This window comes from Eleutherodactylus coqui, chromosome 1 (genome assembly GCF_035609145.1).
Source record: "Eleutherodactylus coqui strain aEleCoq1 chromosome 1, aEleCoq1.hap1, whole genome shotgun sequence".
NCBI classification, from domain to species: Eukaryota; Metazoa; Chordata; class Amphibia; order Anura; family Eleutherodactylidae; genus Eleutherodactylus; species Eleutherodactylus coqui.
Genome location: NC_089837.1, coordinates 103,234,582 through 103,252,179, shown reverse-complemented (window position 1 = coordinate 103,252,179; position 17,598 = coordinate 103,234,582). Strand labels below are relative to the sequence as shown.

Below are 17,598 nucleotides of genomic sequence, written 5' to 3'. Positions count from 1 at the left end.
ATAGGGGGGTACTGGAAGGCCTCTGTGATGCGTCGTTCGAAAGATCGTTATTCAGGTTAGCCTTTTCATTGGCGTTTTTCGGGGCATTTAGGGTGGGGGAGTTGGTGTCCCCTAGTAAATCAGTTGGGGGAGGTTTACAGGTGGGGGATGTTAGGAAAGTTGATGACCATTTAGAGTTGGTCATACGCCGATCAAAAACAGATCAGGTTGGGCGGGGACATTTGATTAGATTGGGTAGGGTTTACGGGTCAGTAATGTGCCCCGTGTCGGCATGGGTTAGCTATACTGAGGTAGCGGGGAAGAGATTAGGCCCTTTATTGCAGCATGAGGGGGGCCAGTTTTTGTCACGCTTCCAGTTTACAGCGATCTTTAAGAAGGCGCTGAGGGAGCTCGGTTTAGATGAGTCGCAGTTTGGGACACACTCGTTTAGGGTGGGGGCGGCTACAGAGGCACAGGTACAAGGTTTGTCGGGCGAGCCGATCAAAAAAATCGGCAGGTGGCAATCGGGGAGATATAAATTGTATGTTCGCCCCCAGTTGCTGTAAGAGTAGTAGGTGGGTGGGGGTGTAAGTATAATCAAGGGGTGTTGGTCAATTTTGTTTTCTCCTTTTTTGTTTCAGGTCCAAAAGCGGTGCTAGTGTGGATTATGGGCCATTCTTATGTGTATTGGGGGGCGGAGAGGGCTAGCGTAAGACAGGACGGGAGACAGTTGAGGTTTCCCAGGTCAGAGGCGGTCCTGAGATGGTTGGGAGTTAGAGGGATGTCGTGGTGCAAAGTGTTGGCGGAGTTTGAGAGGATGGTGGGTTTAGACAGGGCCCCGGACATAGTTGTTATACATGCAGGGGGGAACGATTTGGGGAAAAGGCCCTTCAGGGATCTATCGAGGGATATCAGGTATGATATCCTGAGATTGTTAGCGGCGCATAAGAAGATGGTGGTGGTGTGTTCGGAGATTGTGCCTAGGCAGATATGGAAGTTTGTGCGGACTGCAAGAGGATTAGACAAAGCGAGAATAAAGCTTAATAGAGAAGTATCTCGCTTTGTGGGAAGGAATGGGGGGGGGTCGCGGTGCGACACATAGATCTAGAGTCTGGCAGGGGGAACTATTGGAGGCAAGATGGGGTTCATTTAAATGAAATTGGTTTGGATTTGTGGCCGGAGGCAGTGCAGGAGGGAGTGGAGTGCGCCTTGTTGTTGTGGAGGGCGGCGCAGGCTTGAGGTTTCAAGCCGTGCTGGCTGTGGCGGTTAGGGAGGGGTCCTTGGAGTCAATATAAGAGGGGGTAAGGGGGGAGGCAGGGGTTAGTAGAGTTACCTCCTCCCCCCTCTGGTTAGTTTTAAATTGTAGGTGGGTCTGTCGCCTCTTGTTTTGGCAGGGGGGGTTACCTGCTAAAAGTTGTGGTTGTTAATAGCCGGGGTATGGCTAGATAGCCTCGGGGTCGGGAGGTTGGTGACTCGAGGTAAATGGCGAGTCTCCTGAGTCAGGTGATTGGAGACGGGAGGCGTAGTTTGGAAGATAGGGTTTCCCGAGTCAGGTTTTTTAGGAGACGGGAGACAGGTACACCTATCTTCCTTGTTTTTTGGGTGAGGCGACAGATATTTTTCGTTGGGAACTCCAAGGATCTCTCCATAGTAGTTAGGATCAGGGTTAAAAAAGTGTTATGCAGGATTTATTGTTGTATGTTATAATAAAATTGGCTGCTGTGGCCAAATTTAATCCAAAAGAAGTTGTCGGTGTTTATTTTTGATAAGCTAAGTTAAAAGGGGTAAAAGGTGGAGTGGTCACAGCGACGACTCCGTTGTACCTAGTCAAGCTATTTCTATTGCCTGCTCTGCAATGAACATAGGACTAGGTAGATGTGCCCATTGTTGTATACTCTGAACACCAGGTGGTGCCATATTATGTAAGTAAATGCGATAACTCTTCACTGGATCATTTAGTAAAAGCATGTAAATGGAAATCATTGATATTTAATTTGAGGACAATCCCCTTTATTATATTTAAAGGGTTTTCCCATCTCGGTGTTTCATGGCTGACTTGAGAAATCCATGGCTGTTTCCCAACCACCTTGCTGGTTGTTGCAGAAACAACTGAGGCGGCAGCCTTAAGCAGTTCCTGTAATTCCCACAGAAGTGAATGGGAGTTACTGAAACAATGTAGCACAGTTTGTGGTGGTCTCCGGTGATACAGAAACAACGCAGCTTGCTGTACTGTGATTTTCCGTAAGACCCATTCACTCCAATTAGAATAGAAAGCCTTCCTGCAATCTTTATAACTTCAATCATTATTGTAAATTATACTAGAAAACTGTCAAACATGCTTTGTGCCACATTTACTATGTGTTTTAGACACTTTCAGGCACTTTCTTTCTGTGTCTGACAAAAGTGTGTTCCTTCGTGGAGAAGAGGACATGGCCTAAACTGCACCAAAAATTGGACCCAATTGCACTAAAATTTTGGTACAATTTTTAGAATAAAGTAAGCCAACTAGAAAGTGGTCTAAACTTAGGCTAGACAGTCTTAAAATTCAGCAGAGCTAGGCCTCCTGAACACGGGCAGAAATTCCGCAGCGGGATCTCCCGCAGAATTTCTGCCCATGCCCACTTCCATAGCATTGCATTAGATAATGCAATCCTATGCAGACAGCCGCAATTTGACCGCATGAAAAATCGTGCGGTAAACAAATCGCGGCATGTCCTTTTTCTGTGCGAGCCTTGCAGAGGCTTGTACAGAAACATCATGGCTGACGTGCCGGTTCTGCTGTGCGCATGTGCCTGCTGGGCAGTAGCCGGTATATAGCAGAACGCAGTAGACGCCAGAGGAGGTGAGCCGCAGTGGTCACTGCAGGGGCATAGCTCGCATCCCGCTGTGAGAATTCTCACAGCAAAATCTGACCCAGCCGTCTGCAGGAGGCCCTACTGTGATAAATCTGGCACAATTTAAGATTGTCTAGTCTACGCTTGTACTGTCTAACGTTTAGATCTTTTTAGTAAATAGGCCCCAAGGTTTTGTTTTTATTTACTAATGTACGTTGTGATACATTTGAATACAGCATAAATAGCATTAGGGCCTGTGAACGCAATACAATATTTTTTGTACTTGTGAAGGGCAGAACTGTAGTGCCGATATGTTGCTAGTTTCAATCATGGATTCTATGGTATTGTGTGGCTTTTTAAACTTTTTTAGCTATTTATCACAGTGATAGCTCCTTACCTCCAGTGACTGGGACACCTCTTGTATCTTCAAGTTCAGCATGAAACTTTAAAAACAGAAGATATATTTTTAAGACAGTTGTGTAGTTGGACAGTATACACTTAAGAGATATTCATCCATACCATTACCATGATCGAAACACATCACCTTATTAGTAGTAGGGTCAACAAAACAATGGCAGCAGCCCCTGTGAAGTCATGCCTTTGGCATCATCGTTTGCTGTATAGCCCTCCACGTTTAGATGTTGAGTCTGTTTGGCAGTTTTGGATACGGGTGTTCAATTTAAAGGGTCACCCACTTATGATTTCATTAATCATTGTGACCTTAAAGTGGACGGAGCAGTGAGGGAGCGGAGGCACAGCCTAACAGCAGGGGGATTATTACTCCAGCGCCGCCACGATCACACTGTCAGCGGAGGTGGCGGGTAGTGGTTGCCCAGGGGAGATAGAAGGGGGACAGCTACTCCAGGGAGAGTGATAGCTGCAGCGTCTGTATTGATTTTTGGCTAGCCTGGAGGGTTAGGGTTAGTTTTCCTGTTAGGCTTACATTATTCGCTCTAAATGCTTCCATGTTACAGCTGTAACATGAAAGTATTTAGAGCAAATAATGTAAGCCTAATAGGAAAACTAACCCTAACCCTCCAGGCCAGCCAAAAATCAATACAGACGCTGCTAGGACCTTCAAGAGTTCAGCCAATCGGGAGTTAGGGGCATGACAGGAGTGTTCCCACATGCAAGCCCTGTCAAACCCCTAGCTTCCGGTGGTGTCAAGGTACAACAGTACCAATACTGTATATGGCTGCTTCTGCAGAGCAGTGAGGTTTCTGCACCTGTTTGCCTCCCTCAGTCTCTTGGTTATGGCTGAAGTAAAGCCCATATATGACTGTAAGGTAAGACAAACTTTTTTTAAGATCAGTAGAAAAGAATATAACTAGTATTATTAGTAACTGAATATATTTACAAAGAAATAAACACTAATTGCTTTTTAGATATAAAATACAGGCATCTGTTTGGATGTAAGAAATGACTGCTCATCAAAATCAAAAAGAATGTGACAGTGCCATACTCCCGATAAATGAGAACCCAGAAGTATTCTTACAGTCTGTTCTATATATGACAGCTGGAGAGTCAGTGTCAGGAGCATTGACTGGAGAAAATTAATATGCATGGAAGTGGATTGTTGTCATCTTCTGGGAAAATGCTGCACACCCCGTGCATGTGCTAAAAACACAGACTGTGTTATTGGAGACGTTCTCTATTTAATAGTATTTTTGCAAAAATATAGCATCATGGGAAAAATATCATTTAAAGCACTGTCAGGTCTCTGTGCCCCTGCTTTGCTCCACCCATGATCGGACCCCTGAGAAACTGCTTGTCCATAAGTAAAAAGCTTGTTGGTAAAAAAGGGAATTACTTTTTGCGTTCCTCTATGTAGGTTACCTGTCTCCTGGATGAGATGTTCTTCAGGCTTTCTGACTTTTGCAGAATATCTATGTTTGTGCCAATACCCCTTTCTCAGCCCCCAATCATGGGCATATTAGAAGTTATCACATAGCATAAAACCCCACTAGTATCTGCTCCCTCACCTGGCATCTAGAACCCCGACATAAGTAACATCTACTTTCGGTTACTTTCTCTTTGGGGAATGGAATATGTGCACCTACCATGTGGAACCCACCAGAACCTCCAATCTGCTGCATAATTGCGTTACAGTGGAAAAATAAAGGATCTACAGTATACCTTTTGGCGCTTTTGTGTTTGACCATAAAAGGTGCACCTTAGAAAGTCACCATAAGTCTAAAAGTAGGAGGAATGGCATAGTTAAAAGGAAGTTCTCATTATCTTTAAGAGAACGTGTCATCATTAAATCAAGTTCTTGTGTTAACTATTTTGAACATTTTTGGTGATTTTTTTAAAATTTATTTACCATGTCACTATGTACATTAAAACAATCCTAATACATAAATATAATCTATAAGTATCGTAACCGAGAATCAAGAGCATCAAAGCTAGGAACAACATGAGTTTTACACATTGATAGGTACTTTTACTAACCAGTAGCACACTGTTGGTCCCCTTCAGTTCAGACATAGCTGAGTGTAGATCCATTAGACGGACGTGAGGGAATTCTGGTACCCCACTGTTTATAAGGAAGCACTTAAAGCCTACAACACCAGCATGTAGCATAGGCGTCAGCTCCGCCTTTAACAGAAAGTCAGAGGTAATTACAGAAAAACATTTATTAGGCCACTTACAGATGAGCAAATTTTTAGTCCGTTTTTGGTCTGTAATATGAAATTAATACAAATCTATATATCTATTTACATAGGTGTATTTTTCACCGACATGTTTTAAAAATGCAACATACTCTAACTTTTGACTTCAATGGGGCCAGCGGCAGCAGCACCAGCCCCATTAAAATCAGGGGGGCAAGATCGCCGAAGGAATCCTCAGCAGTGGGTCCTGATGTTCCCCCATTGTCCTCAATGGGGTCGTCAGCAGCAGCTGATTTTTTTCGGGGTGGGGTGTTGTAATATAACCCCTACCCCGAAAATAATACCTAACTGTAGAAAAAAAAAATTAATAATACATCACCTTAGAAGCGCTGTCATGTCCGGCATGTTTTCTAGCAGGTCCCCGACACTCTTCTTCAGCTTCTCATCTGTGAGAAGAGTTCTGGGGACCTGCTAGAAGACACGCTGGAGATGACAGCGCTTCTAAGGTGATGTATTATTACTATTTTTTTCTACAGTTTTCCACAGTTAGTGATTACTTTAGAGGTAGGGCTTATATTTCAACCCCACCTTACCCTCAGCAGTGGCACAGGATCGTGATCATCTCCCATTGATTTCAATAGGGGTGGTGCTGCTGCCGCCGGGCCTATTGGAAACAATGGGCGAGATCGCAAAAAGAATGGACATGCTGCATCGCAAGCGTTAAAACATTGCACATGTGAATGGAGCCATTGGAAGCTATTGGCTTCATAATTTTGTGATTTCTCGCAGCACTGGGAAATCGTGTGCGATTTCATCGCCAATGTGAAGGTGACCTTAGGGGGGAGTGCAGGACCAGGCCCCCCATTCTAGTGATTCGTGAAGTAATCAGATATTTATCATCTATCCTGTGGATAGGTGGTAAATGTTCATTGTGGGAAACCCTTTGATAATTAAAAAATGTTGGACCTCCTTAATTAAAGTAATGGTATTCCAGGATGGACATTCACATTACACTTGGGGTACTTTTATGCTATTACATTGTAACATGTAAGCAAGGTCTCACATAATAGTGTACAGTATATTCACATATTTGAGCTAAACTGAACTTTAGGCAGAAATTAAGAAAATTGCATAAACATATTAGCAAGGTAATATTGTTACCTGATTATCAGGAATGACTCCTCCCCAAAACGCCACATCCACATAGCATTGTCCTTGAGCAGCCTGCAGTTTGGTGCGGAAATTGCTGACGGTTGTAGTGGGTGGGAGACTGTTACTGCAAACACAGAGTAATGTGTTATCCATAGGGCTACAGAAAGACTGTTCTCCATCAACTATCTCATTATAACCTAGATGTACTCTCATACTTCCAAGTGGCTCAACCAGGATCTGTCCCTACTATAATGTAACTACAGCCAGATAATGGGTTTTACTAGTCATTATCATCAACTTATGATTTGAAAGACGTGTTTATTGAATTCCCTTAGTTTCATATGGCCAAATGCCTTGAATGTCATTTTCCTATCTGAATACACATTTCTGTTTGGCTTGACAATTAAGAGATCTCAGCAAACACATTGCTACATTTACCTGCAAATTCAGATAAGAACATCCCGAGTCTGCAAATCTGTATACAGTCGCTCTGCTGAGAAGTGCGTACAATTGTATCCAACCTAGACAATGCTGAGAGCTAAACAGCCCGGACTGCAGTCCTTAAGTGCCCCCAAGAGGTCATGATTGGAAGACATCCTATGAAAAAACACCCATGGGCAATTTCTGAGGCACTACTAATGGCTACATCATGTATGCAGGAAATCCTGAAAACATGTCCTGTTAAGGGTATATAAGGACTAGACTTGAGAAACACAGATGTCAACTAATATGTTGTAGCAAACTGTAAGGGACCTTTCACACGGGACGGAATTACACCGCAGAACTCTGCAGCTATGGAATTCCACACCAAGATCAGCAGGTCTAAGGCCGGCTGCACACGGGCGGATTTGCATTGCGGAATACAGAGTGGGCGTCCGCCTCTGGATTCCGCAGCAAATACTGCCCATAACAATTGAAAAACGCTTTTTCCTGCACAGGAGCTGAAATCAATTGCAATTTTACGCTTGCAGAGGAAAAAAAATCGTAGCATGTTCTATTTTTGTGCAGCCCTTCCGCAATGTCAAGGTTGCGGATTCCGCGTCATCCCTAGCCAATGGCACGGGAAAAGCAGCGTTTTAAAAAAACTGTACTCCACATGTCCGATGGCTTGCTGTGCGGACCATCAGTAGTACAGAAAAGGAGAAGAAAAGACAGGTACACACGGATGCCAGCTGGGCATGGGGTCAGATTCTGCTGCAGGCACCCGCATGCGTAATACAACCCGGTCATGTGCAGCCGGCCTAACTGTGGATTTTGATGCGGAATTGCAGGCAGGGTTTAAGCCATATTCAATTCTGCATCGAAACCCACAGTTGGACCGGCTTCACACGAGAGTACACACATTTGAATGAGCTTCAGCGCTGCATATTTGCGGAAATAAGGGAGATGGAATAAATCCTCCACAGTGCCACCTACTGAAAGGCAGCATTCCTTCGAGTCAAAGTGGGACTTTTTATACAAGTCTTGCTACAATGACTGGGAATCAAAAGCAAAGCCAGACCCCATGTACATACAGCTGTTTCCGGGTTATTGCCCATCATCAGTGTACAGTAGGAGTCTGGCTTTTGCTAGTGAGAGGCCAGGGACAGGGGTCAGAAACGCTCTTTTCTCCTTAGGGAGAGCAACTATATACTATAAATAAGTGAGGAGACTCAAATGGCCATGCACGCTCCTCTGGGTAATATGCAAATAAGGGAGATGGAATAAATCCTCCACAGTGCCACCTACTGAAAGGCAGCATTCCTTCGAGTCAAAGTGGGACTTTTTATACAAGTCTTGCTACAATGACTGGGAATCAAAAGCAAAGCCAGACTCCATGTACATACAGCTGTTTCCGGGTTATTGCCCATCATCAGTGTACAGTAGGAGTCTGGCTTTTGCTAGTGAGAGGCCAGGGACAGGGGTCAGAAACGCTCTTTTCTCCTTAGGGAGAGCAACTATATACTATAAATAAGTGAGGAGACTCAAATGGCCACGCACGCTCCTCTGGGTAATATGCAAATAAGGGAGATGGAATAAATCCTCCACAGTGCCACCTACTGAAAGGCAGCATTCCTTCGAGTCAAAGTGGGACTTTTTATACAAGTCTTGCTACAATGACTGGGAATCAAAAGCAAAGCCAGACCCCATGTACATACAGCTGTTTCCGGGTTATTGCCCATCATCAGTGTACAGTAGGAGTCTGGCTTTTGCTAGTGAGAGGCCAGGGACAGGGGTCAGAAACGCTCTTTTCTCCTTAGGGAGAGCAACTATATACTATAAATAAGTGAGGAGACTCAAATGGCCACGCACGCTCCTCTGGGTAATATGCAAATAAGGGAGATGGAATAAATCCTCCACAGTGCCACCTACTGAAAGGCAGCATTCCTTCGAGTCAAAGTGGGACTTTTTATACAAGTCTTGCTACAATGACTGGGAATCAAAAGCAAAGCCAGACCCCATGTACATACAGCTGTATGTACATGGGGTCTGGCTTTGCTTTTGATTCCCAGTCATTGTAGCAAGACTTGTATAAAAAGTCCCACTTTGACTCGAAGGAATGCTGCCTTTCAGTAGGTGGCACTGTGGAGGATTTATTCCATCTCCCTTATTTGCATATTACCCAGAGGAGCGTGCGTGGCCATTTGAGTCTCCTCACTTATTTATAGTATATAGTTGCTCTCCCTAAGGAGAAAAGAGCGTTTCTGATATTTGCGGAATAAACAATGCTTTTTTGGATGCGCATTGGCGTATTTTACTGTCATTTTTGCACCCGCAAGGCATGTTCATTTGCATGCGGTAAACAAATACACATAGATTGCAATGAATGAATAGTCTTAGGCCGCCTGCAGACGGGCGGGTCGGATCCGGCTGCGAGGATTCTCGCCACGGGACCCGACCCGAGCGCCTGCAGAGAGCGGCGCGTACTCACCTGCGCCTGCGGCTCCGGCTGTATGATGTGCCGGCTTGCCGGGCAGCCGGCGCATGCGCAGACCAGAGCCGGCGGCCGGGCAGTGACGTTTCTGTGCAGGGTCGAAATAGAGCATGCCGCGGTTTGTTTGCCGTTCGAGATTTTGCGCGGCCACACCGCAGCCGTCTGCATAGGATTGCGTTTGTTAACGCAATCCTATGCAGGCTTCCAGCGGCGGAAATCCCGCGGGAATTCCGCTGCGGAATTTCCGCCCGTCTGCAGGCGGCCTTAGGGCTTATTCACACAGCGTCAGCATTTTTACATTCGCTCGCAGGTGACATAAAAACATGTAAACGGGCACGCAAATCTAATGTTTGTTCGCCTGTTCAGACGGCCCAAGCCCGGTGCATATACGCCGAGCCCGCAATGTCATTGGGCGGGGGAGCCAGTTTAGCTCTGCTAAACTGTCTCCCCCTTCCCTCCCCCTCGCCGTCTCTCGGCAAGAGGAGGAGCCGGAAGCTTAGCAATGGTATTAGTGTATCTTGACGCCACAGGAAGCTAGGGGTGTCACAGGGAAACCGCTAAAGGGCTGCTATGTGATTGAGTAGCTCTCCGCAGCAAAACGCCTGTCCACCGGCCACAAAGCTCTTTATCTGACATTGGCACTGGAGGTCTTTGTGCCGGCAGCCTGTAACTGTCAGTCGGCCAGCGCTGTAGCCTCCCTGCTCTTTTCATCCAGTGTGCGGGGGGACACGCATGTAAGCGACCATAGTGCGCCGCTGGCGGCTCCCTGCACATGTGTGTGTGGACGGCATCTTTCAGTTATGGGAGGGCCACCACTCTGTCCTCCCTACTGTGCTCTGGAATTGTACAGATATGTGGGGGTGGGGGGCCCGCTTCACGGCACTGTGTCCTCACTAATGACGACCCTGCTCTGTGCTGTTAGACAGAGCGGAGGGCCGGCTTGTGGTCCGACACCGGGCAAGGGGTATTATGCTGCCCCAATCCTCCCCTGAGACCCCGCTCTGCGCTTCAACACAGAGTGTGGTGACGCCTTCTGCTGCACCGCCGGGAAAAGGGGGTTTCAGCTGCCGAAATCCTCGCCTGCAGCAGCGGCCCCCGAAGAACCACAGCTGCAGGCCACCGTGCATTCAAACGACTTTCAGCTGCAGCATTAGGTTACTGGGTTGCCAGGACCTGAGCTGTGCAGCCAATCTGCTACAGGGGGTGCTGTCAATTTTCCTGGTGGTGTCAAGATACACTAATACTCTTAGCAACTAGCTTGTTGGCAGCTAGCAACAGGAGGAGGCGTGAGCTTAACAAGTATCACCAAAAGTACACGCAAAAAATACGCCCATGTGAAGCCAACCTTAGGCTAGTTTCACATGGGTGAGCGTGATATCAGGCCATGTACGTGCAATGTCCCTGTGGATTCGAGGTGTTTTTGTGTCAAAATCGTCTCCAATCACTTCAGTACAGTTGTTTAAATTGGAAACTTTGCATCACACTACAGATTTGGTGCGTAATTTACTGCAGCGTGCGGCATATTCCACTCCGTGTGAAATTATGATTTGGGCAGCAGCTGCTCATGCTCAGTATTTCGCCCACAGAGCATTGTCTAGAGTGGCTGCTATTGTTAGCTGAGAACAGGACTAATCATACAGTATACTGGTTTTCAGCCTCTCAGTGTAAACTAGTCTGTTCTCATAGACTAACAGCAAACAGACATCTTGGATACTGTGAGGGAGAGAAACATAAAGGTTTAGAATTATAAAAAGTGGTGCAATTTGAGCCAATATCCAAGTTATAACCACACTAATTTAGTAATATATAGGTTGTGATTAGAGATGAGTGAGCATACTGCCCGCTCGGAAGAAAAGATTCGGCTGCCGGCGCGGGTGAGAGGTGAGTTGCGGCAGTGAGCCGGGGGGGAGAGAGGGAGAGAGAGAGATCTCCCCTCCGTTCCTCCCCGCTCTCCCCCGCCGCTCCCCGCCTGTTGCTGGCAGCCGAATCTTTTCTTCCAAGCGGGCAGGTACTCGATAAGGACAATGCTCGCTCGCTTAACAGCCATCAATGGATCATTGGCTTTTCATTCTGTGTAAACGCTCCCTGCTTCACATAGAAGGTGAAACGCTGGGCGAGAAACCTGCGAGAAGTTCGCAATCTAGCGGAGAAGTCGCTGATGACCTGAGTGGTGACATTAGCTCTCGTGGAGTTGTTTATCTGACTCTTGGCCCATGTAGAAGGGGCATTAGGGACAAGTTACTCCCAGCGGTGTGCCTATCTTGGTATGAGACTAATGGCTGGAGCCTCAGTGATGGCGGCTGGAGCTAGTTACGTTGACTGTAAAGGTACGTCAGCATTCAAGGTCACATAACAGACCAATTTGCTGTCAGAGGAAGACACTACATTACAAATTCTAAAAGGTTCGGAATTCTTAATGAATATTCTGCAGCAATTTGGTCTGTACATAGAATTATACATGCGTAGATAAAATTTAGTTGGATTATAGTGTGGGTTTCATGAAGACAAATATGAACGCCATTCTTTTGAATATGATGCTTTCCCACATTGCACCGCAATGCAGGAAACAAATAGCGGCATGTTTTATCTGGCTGCATGATCTTACATCCCAGCCCCATTGTTTTCAATAGGGCCAGCAGCAACGACGGCCTCATTGAAAGCAATGGAAGAAACTCTGCGATCCCCGAAGTAATGCAAGGCTATTCTCACATGAAAAAGCCCTGCATCCCTGGGGATTTCACGTGGTGGAGAGCAGGATATGGGGGTGGGATTCATTTAATTATAAAATGCATTGGGAATGAATCTCCCTTAATTAATTAATCTCCCCTGTTAGCCATATTGTGTCCCATTGATTAAAAGGAGTTCCCTACTATGGTGAATAAATAGGTAATATTATCTGTGCATTATTGGACCTTTAGGCCTTGTTCTCACGGGCGACACGGCATCGCCACGAGAAAATTGCAACAATATCGCAGCGCTGGTCTGTGTGATATTGCTGCGTCTTCTCGTGGCAATACCGAAATTTTGTGGCGCTACAAAGTCATACAACTTTGTAGCACCAGTTGCAAGGATTTTCAGGGGTAGTGGGGGGAGGCTTGAAATATACGCCCTACCCTGTAAGTAAACTCTATCTGCAGGACAAAAGAAGAATAAATCACCTAGAAGCACTGTCCAGGGCTCTGCTGCGTCTTCTTCTTGGCCCCCGACACTGTCCTCCTGGCCGGGAATTAAAAAATCCCTGCCTCCTGGAAGCGCTGCCTCCCATTGGCTGAGCGCTGTGATGGTTAGCCAATCACAGCCAGTGCTTGATGAACTAATATCAGCTAATCAGAGGCAGCACTTCCAGGAGGCGGGGATTTTTTAATCCTCGGCCAGAAGAGATGATAAAGACCAGTGCTGGGGAAGATGCAGCCTCGGACAGCGCTTCTAGGGGATGTATTCTTTTTTTTCCCTACAGCTAGGGCTTAGTTTAGGCTTTGACAGTATGATTTTTTTACTGTCAAAGCTGCATCGCACCGCACGAAAACTGCATTTTCATGCGATGCAACAGAAAGGAAGGCTCCATAGGGAAACATGGGCTACAAAACCTCACAAGTTACTGGCATATCGCAAAAGAAACCCGCAAGGTTTTTGAATAGCAATGTTGCATGCTACAAGACATCGCAAATGTGATGGAGTTCATAGGAAAGCATGGGCTTCACATACATGTAATTTGTAGCATTGTCGCATCGTGAGAAAATCCTGCAACATCTAAAGATGTTTCGTCCGGTACGTCCGCTGTATAGATATAACCACCTTTCTCTCTGCTCTTGTAAGTATTTATAATGCAGGTTTTTCTGTAGACTAATTACAATGAGGCTTGAATAAGCTGCCCACCACTACAGCTGCCCGCACTCACACTAATGACAAGTATTAGCAGGTAAATATACACTTTACCATAAACGTATCAGTTTATTCCAGATGTCTGGACGGGTAGTCTATGATAGGAGGATTTCCTGACATACGGCTGCTATGTGTGTCACTATATATGCATATGATGGTGTATTTTACCTATAGGACCCAATAGGAAAAAAATTATATGATTTTCTACTTTAGGCCTCTGTATGGAATACAGTCTGCTATTCCATAATGAAGGTCAATGCAAAGACACTCTCAAAGGGTAACTGTCCGTTCCTGTGAATCCCATAAACTAAACTTACTGGCTCATAGGTGCTAACAGGCTGAGCTTTAGGCCCCCTGTCCACTGATGTGATTTCGCCGGCGGTAAACCGCCGGCGAATCACACCGTGTGAAGCTTTCCATAGCATTGCTATGGAAAGTGCCGGGCCCATGTCCGCGAGTGGAGAATCATTGCGATTCTCCGCTTGCGGAAGGCAATTTGCAGCATGCTGCGAATTGCCGCGATTCTCTGCGGTCAGCCTTTCCATAGATTATCAGGTTATTTTGCCTAATGAGGTCCAGATGTGTTGTTTTCCCTGAATTTTACACACTGTTTCACGTTTTCCCTTGCATATTTGCATGCCTCCCATAGACCTCTATAAGGGTCTTTGCTGCAGAAAAGACAGAAAGATAGAACAGGTCCTACTTTTTTTCTGCGTGCACTAAATGTGTGCCCAAAACACGCTCATGCAAATGAGTCCATTGATTTAAATGGCTTCGTTTTCACTAGCGGGATACTCGTGCGTTAATACGCGTGAGAATTTTTTTCAAACTCGTGCGCAGTAGTGTAGAGTTTGAATAGTCAGAAAAGAAAAAAAAACACTGGTTCATGTTCTAATACACTCCTCCTCATTAGTGATGTTTTCACTCATGCAATGTTCAGAGAACAAAAAATCGCGGCATGTTCTATCTTTCTGCCATATGCAATTTTTTTAGGCATTTTATTGACATTCCAAGCATTTGTTTAGATTGTTACTTGCCATCGCTTCAACGTGTTTTTTAACTTGTGCCTGGCAGTGCCTCAGTGTGAATGGCTTTAAATATGCCAATTAGGTTTGGGACTCGAGCTTGTTAAAATTCATTCATATATGTTGTGTATGGGCCAATAGGACAGGTAGAGTGATAGAGAAGGTCCTATTTTTTCTTGCGCGAATGTTTTCTGCGGAAAAAACACGTTCATCTGAATGAATGAATTGAAATGTTATATATGTATGAATTTTTAACACGTGCAAATACCTGCGCAACTATGGTCGTCTGAATAAGCCCTTATACTCACCTTCGCTGCCATTCCCCTACCCTGTTCTGTCAAAGTCCTTGCTAAAAGCACCCGGTGGACTACTTACGTGCGCACATGGAATGAGTGGACTACACAACACGCAAACATAGTCTGCTGGGTACATTCAATTGTGACTTTGACAGCACACAACGAGGGAATGGCAGTGAGGGTGAGGATAAGGGCTCCTTCTCACAGGCTTGTTTGTGCGCGTAAAATTTATGCGTGTCACACAGAGTACAACTCATTGATTTCAATAGGTTCATTCACATTGCTTTTTTCTTGCATGTGCAACAAAATAGGACCTGTTCTATTTTTGTGCGTACTTCCATTCCCCAAAATACATCCTAATGGGGGTCTCAAAACTGCCATATAGTGTATTCATCATTGCAGTAGTTTGGTGTGACTAATAGGAAAAAAGTGTTGGCATACACCACAAAAAATGGCCCCAGTATGTTTGGTGGTACTTTCCTTACAGTGGCATATCCACAATGGTTGTGATTCCTCCCGCGGCCGCTGACAGCGTGGCAGTCCGGTAACCCTCCCAGGCAGTGCGCCCCGGCTCATTGACATGAACGTGCGGATCTATGATGCCAGCCATGACAATAAGTTCCCCAACATCCAGCAGCTGTTTAGTGATAAGAAGAAAGTGATATGAATCATTCATTACAAGACTTGTCCAATATTTACATTAATATTACAAGGAGTCCCCTTTACAAAGACAGACATATTTTGTTGATTAATACTTGACCCTGAAGTAGCATTGTTTGACTTAGGTTCAGACTGGAGTACCAGAGGATTTCTGGGTAGGTGCAGGCCCTGGCACTATAATAGGTGCCTCATGCAATAGAGCTCCAAAGACCCATGAGAACCCTATTTGGTCTCTTTCTGCATTGATTCAATATTAGACCTTCCTATTAGATCAAATCTATGATATGTGTGTACAATGATAACTAGGATTATAATGAAATTAAAAGTGGACATATGTTCTGTATAGCAGGATGGTCGGGTGGGGTGTCTCAGAATCATTTCTTTTGGTCAGCTGAAGCTACTTAGAATCCAGTAGGTAAACCAACAACAAAGTGCAAAGTCATAGCCACATCCAGGACACATCACTGGGAGCACAGAACATAGGACACATAGTTCAACTTCTGGTCAGCAGTTAAGAAGAAACTTCAGGGCCATTATTACTATGAGGAAGCCACTGATAATGTGAGCGGGCATAGAGAGATCCACTGTTACCACAAGGGGTCACAGAAGAGGCTATTGACTGAATGGGCTATCACTTTCTGATTCACACAGGGAGGGATCTTTCATTTTGAGACGGGCAGAGAGAGACCACTATTGTCTCTAGGGACACAGAGCAGGCTCTTTTATGTCGGGACACAGAGGGGTATGATTACTTTTCAGGGACACAAAGTGGGCATTATTGCCTTGTGGGAGGGCACAATTGGGAACTAATACTATGTAGAGTATTAAGGAATTATTATATAACAATTAGAAAGGAAAATACTATTACTGCAGGAGATAACTGATCATTATTTCTTGTTGTAAGCACTATGGGGGGGGGGGGGGGGGGTTATTGTGCAGGGCTGCTATTACTTTCTGAAACATAAAAGGGGGCATTGGTACTGTATGGGAAACAAAGGCAAGCACTATTACTGTAAAAGGTACTGAAACCGGTATCGGAGCATCAGTAGGATGGGGAGAGTGTGCAATCTTCATGGCAGTCTGGGCCTGGAAAGAGAATAAAAAGGAAAGCAGACGTCACGAAGCAGAAGAAACATCATCTGTGATCACTGGAGGTAACTGCACTGTAATCATTATCACTTAAGGTAACTGCACTGTAATCACTATCACTGTGTAGAGCTGGTATGTGACCATTATATAGTGACTGCATTTTTTTTATAGGTATACTGGAGCTCGGCCGCTGTATCTACACCCACCATGTTATCTTAAAAAAGCCGTCTTAAAGAATATGAAGTTTTATATTGCCACTAATCGATGAGATTATTGTGACTCCTATCTATTATTCAGAGCAGAGAGTCACTGAAAGTGTTTCTCTCTATCTGTAGGACCCAGTTGTGCATTATGAGAACAGTTCATTAACTTCATTGGGTGCCAGGTAATTAGGGATGAGCGAGTATACTCGCTAAGGCACTACTCGCTCGAGTAATGTGCCTTAGCCGAGTATCTCCCCGCTCGTCCCGAAAGATTCGGGTGCTGCCGCGGGGCGGGGAGCTGCGGGGGAGAGCAGGGGAGAACGGAGGGGAGATCTCTCTCTCCCTCTCTAACGCCCGCTCTGCCCCGCTCCCCGCCGCAACTCACCTGTCAGCTGCGCCGGCCCCCGAATCTTTATGGACGAGCGGGAAGATACTAGGCTAAGGCACATTACTCGAGCGAGTAGTGCCTTAGCGAGTATACTCGCTCATCTCTACAGGTAATGCTACTTGCAGAATTTGCATTGCCTATCACAATGAAAGACAAATATGAATGTGGCACACTACAGCCCATATCGCTTCCTCATATGTAAAAGTTTATCTCCAACTTTATTACATGCCAATCAACATAATATATTTAAAGCAACCCTCCAGTTCTGGACAATTGACAAACAAAGATGGCCGAACTACTTCTCTGACTACCTGATGCACATAGTGCGTAGTATGCATCTGTATTCTTAGACACTGCATTCTGCACCTACTGATCAATGCTGCTCACATGGGCAGAACGGGTCAATGAAAGCAGGTGTAGTGTCTAATGATGCATACTAATACACAGTGTGCAGCAGGTAGTCAGAGAAGTAGTTTGGCCATCTTTGTTGATCCAAACTGGAGGGTCGCTTTGAGATCTGCCTTTTCCATATAAGAATGCTGTAAAAATCACATAAAAATGCCT

The 17,598-nt window shown here is 45.4% G+C and overlaps 1 protein-coding gene across 4 annotated transcripts in view; it reads right to left on the bottom strand.

The window, feature by feature from the left end:
* The window catches only part of LOC136624404 (allantoinase, mitochondrial-like), a 150,822-nt gene that overhangs the window by 16,784 nt on the left and 116,440 nt on the right, over positions 1–17,598 (bottom strand). For all 4 annotated transcript variants that reach the window (XM_066598384.1, XM_066598395.1, XM_066598390.1 and 1 more), the window contains exons 3-7: positions 16,366–16,440; positions 15,180–15,331; positions 6,587–6,701; positions 5,265–5,411; positions 3,211–3,256 (exon numbers count right to left, since the gene is read on the bottom strand). In XM_066598384.1, the coding sequence (XP_066454481.1) occupies positions 3,211–3,256; positions 5,265–5,411; positions 6,587–6,701; positions 15,180–15,331; positions 16,366–16,440 (535 nt within the window). The remainder of the gene's footprint in view (positions 1–3,210; positions 3,257–5,264; positions 5,412–6,586; positions 6,702–15,179; positions 15,332–16,365; positions 16,441–17,598) is intronic.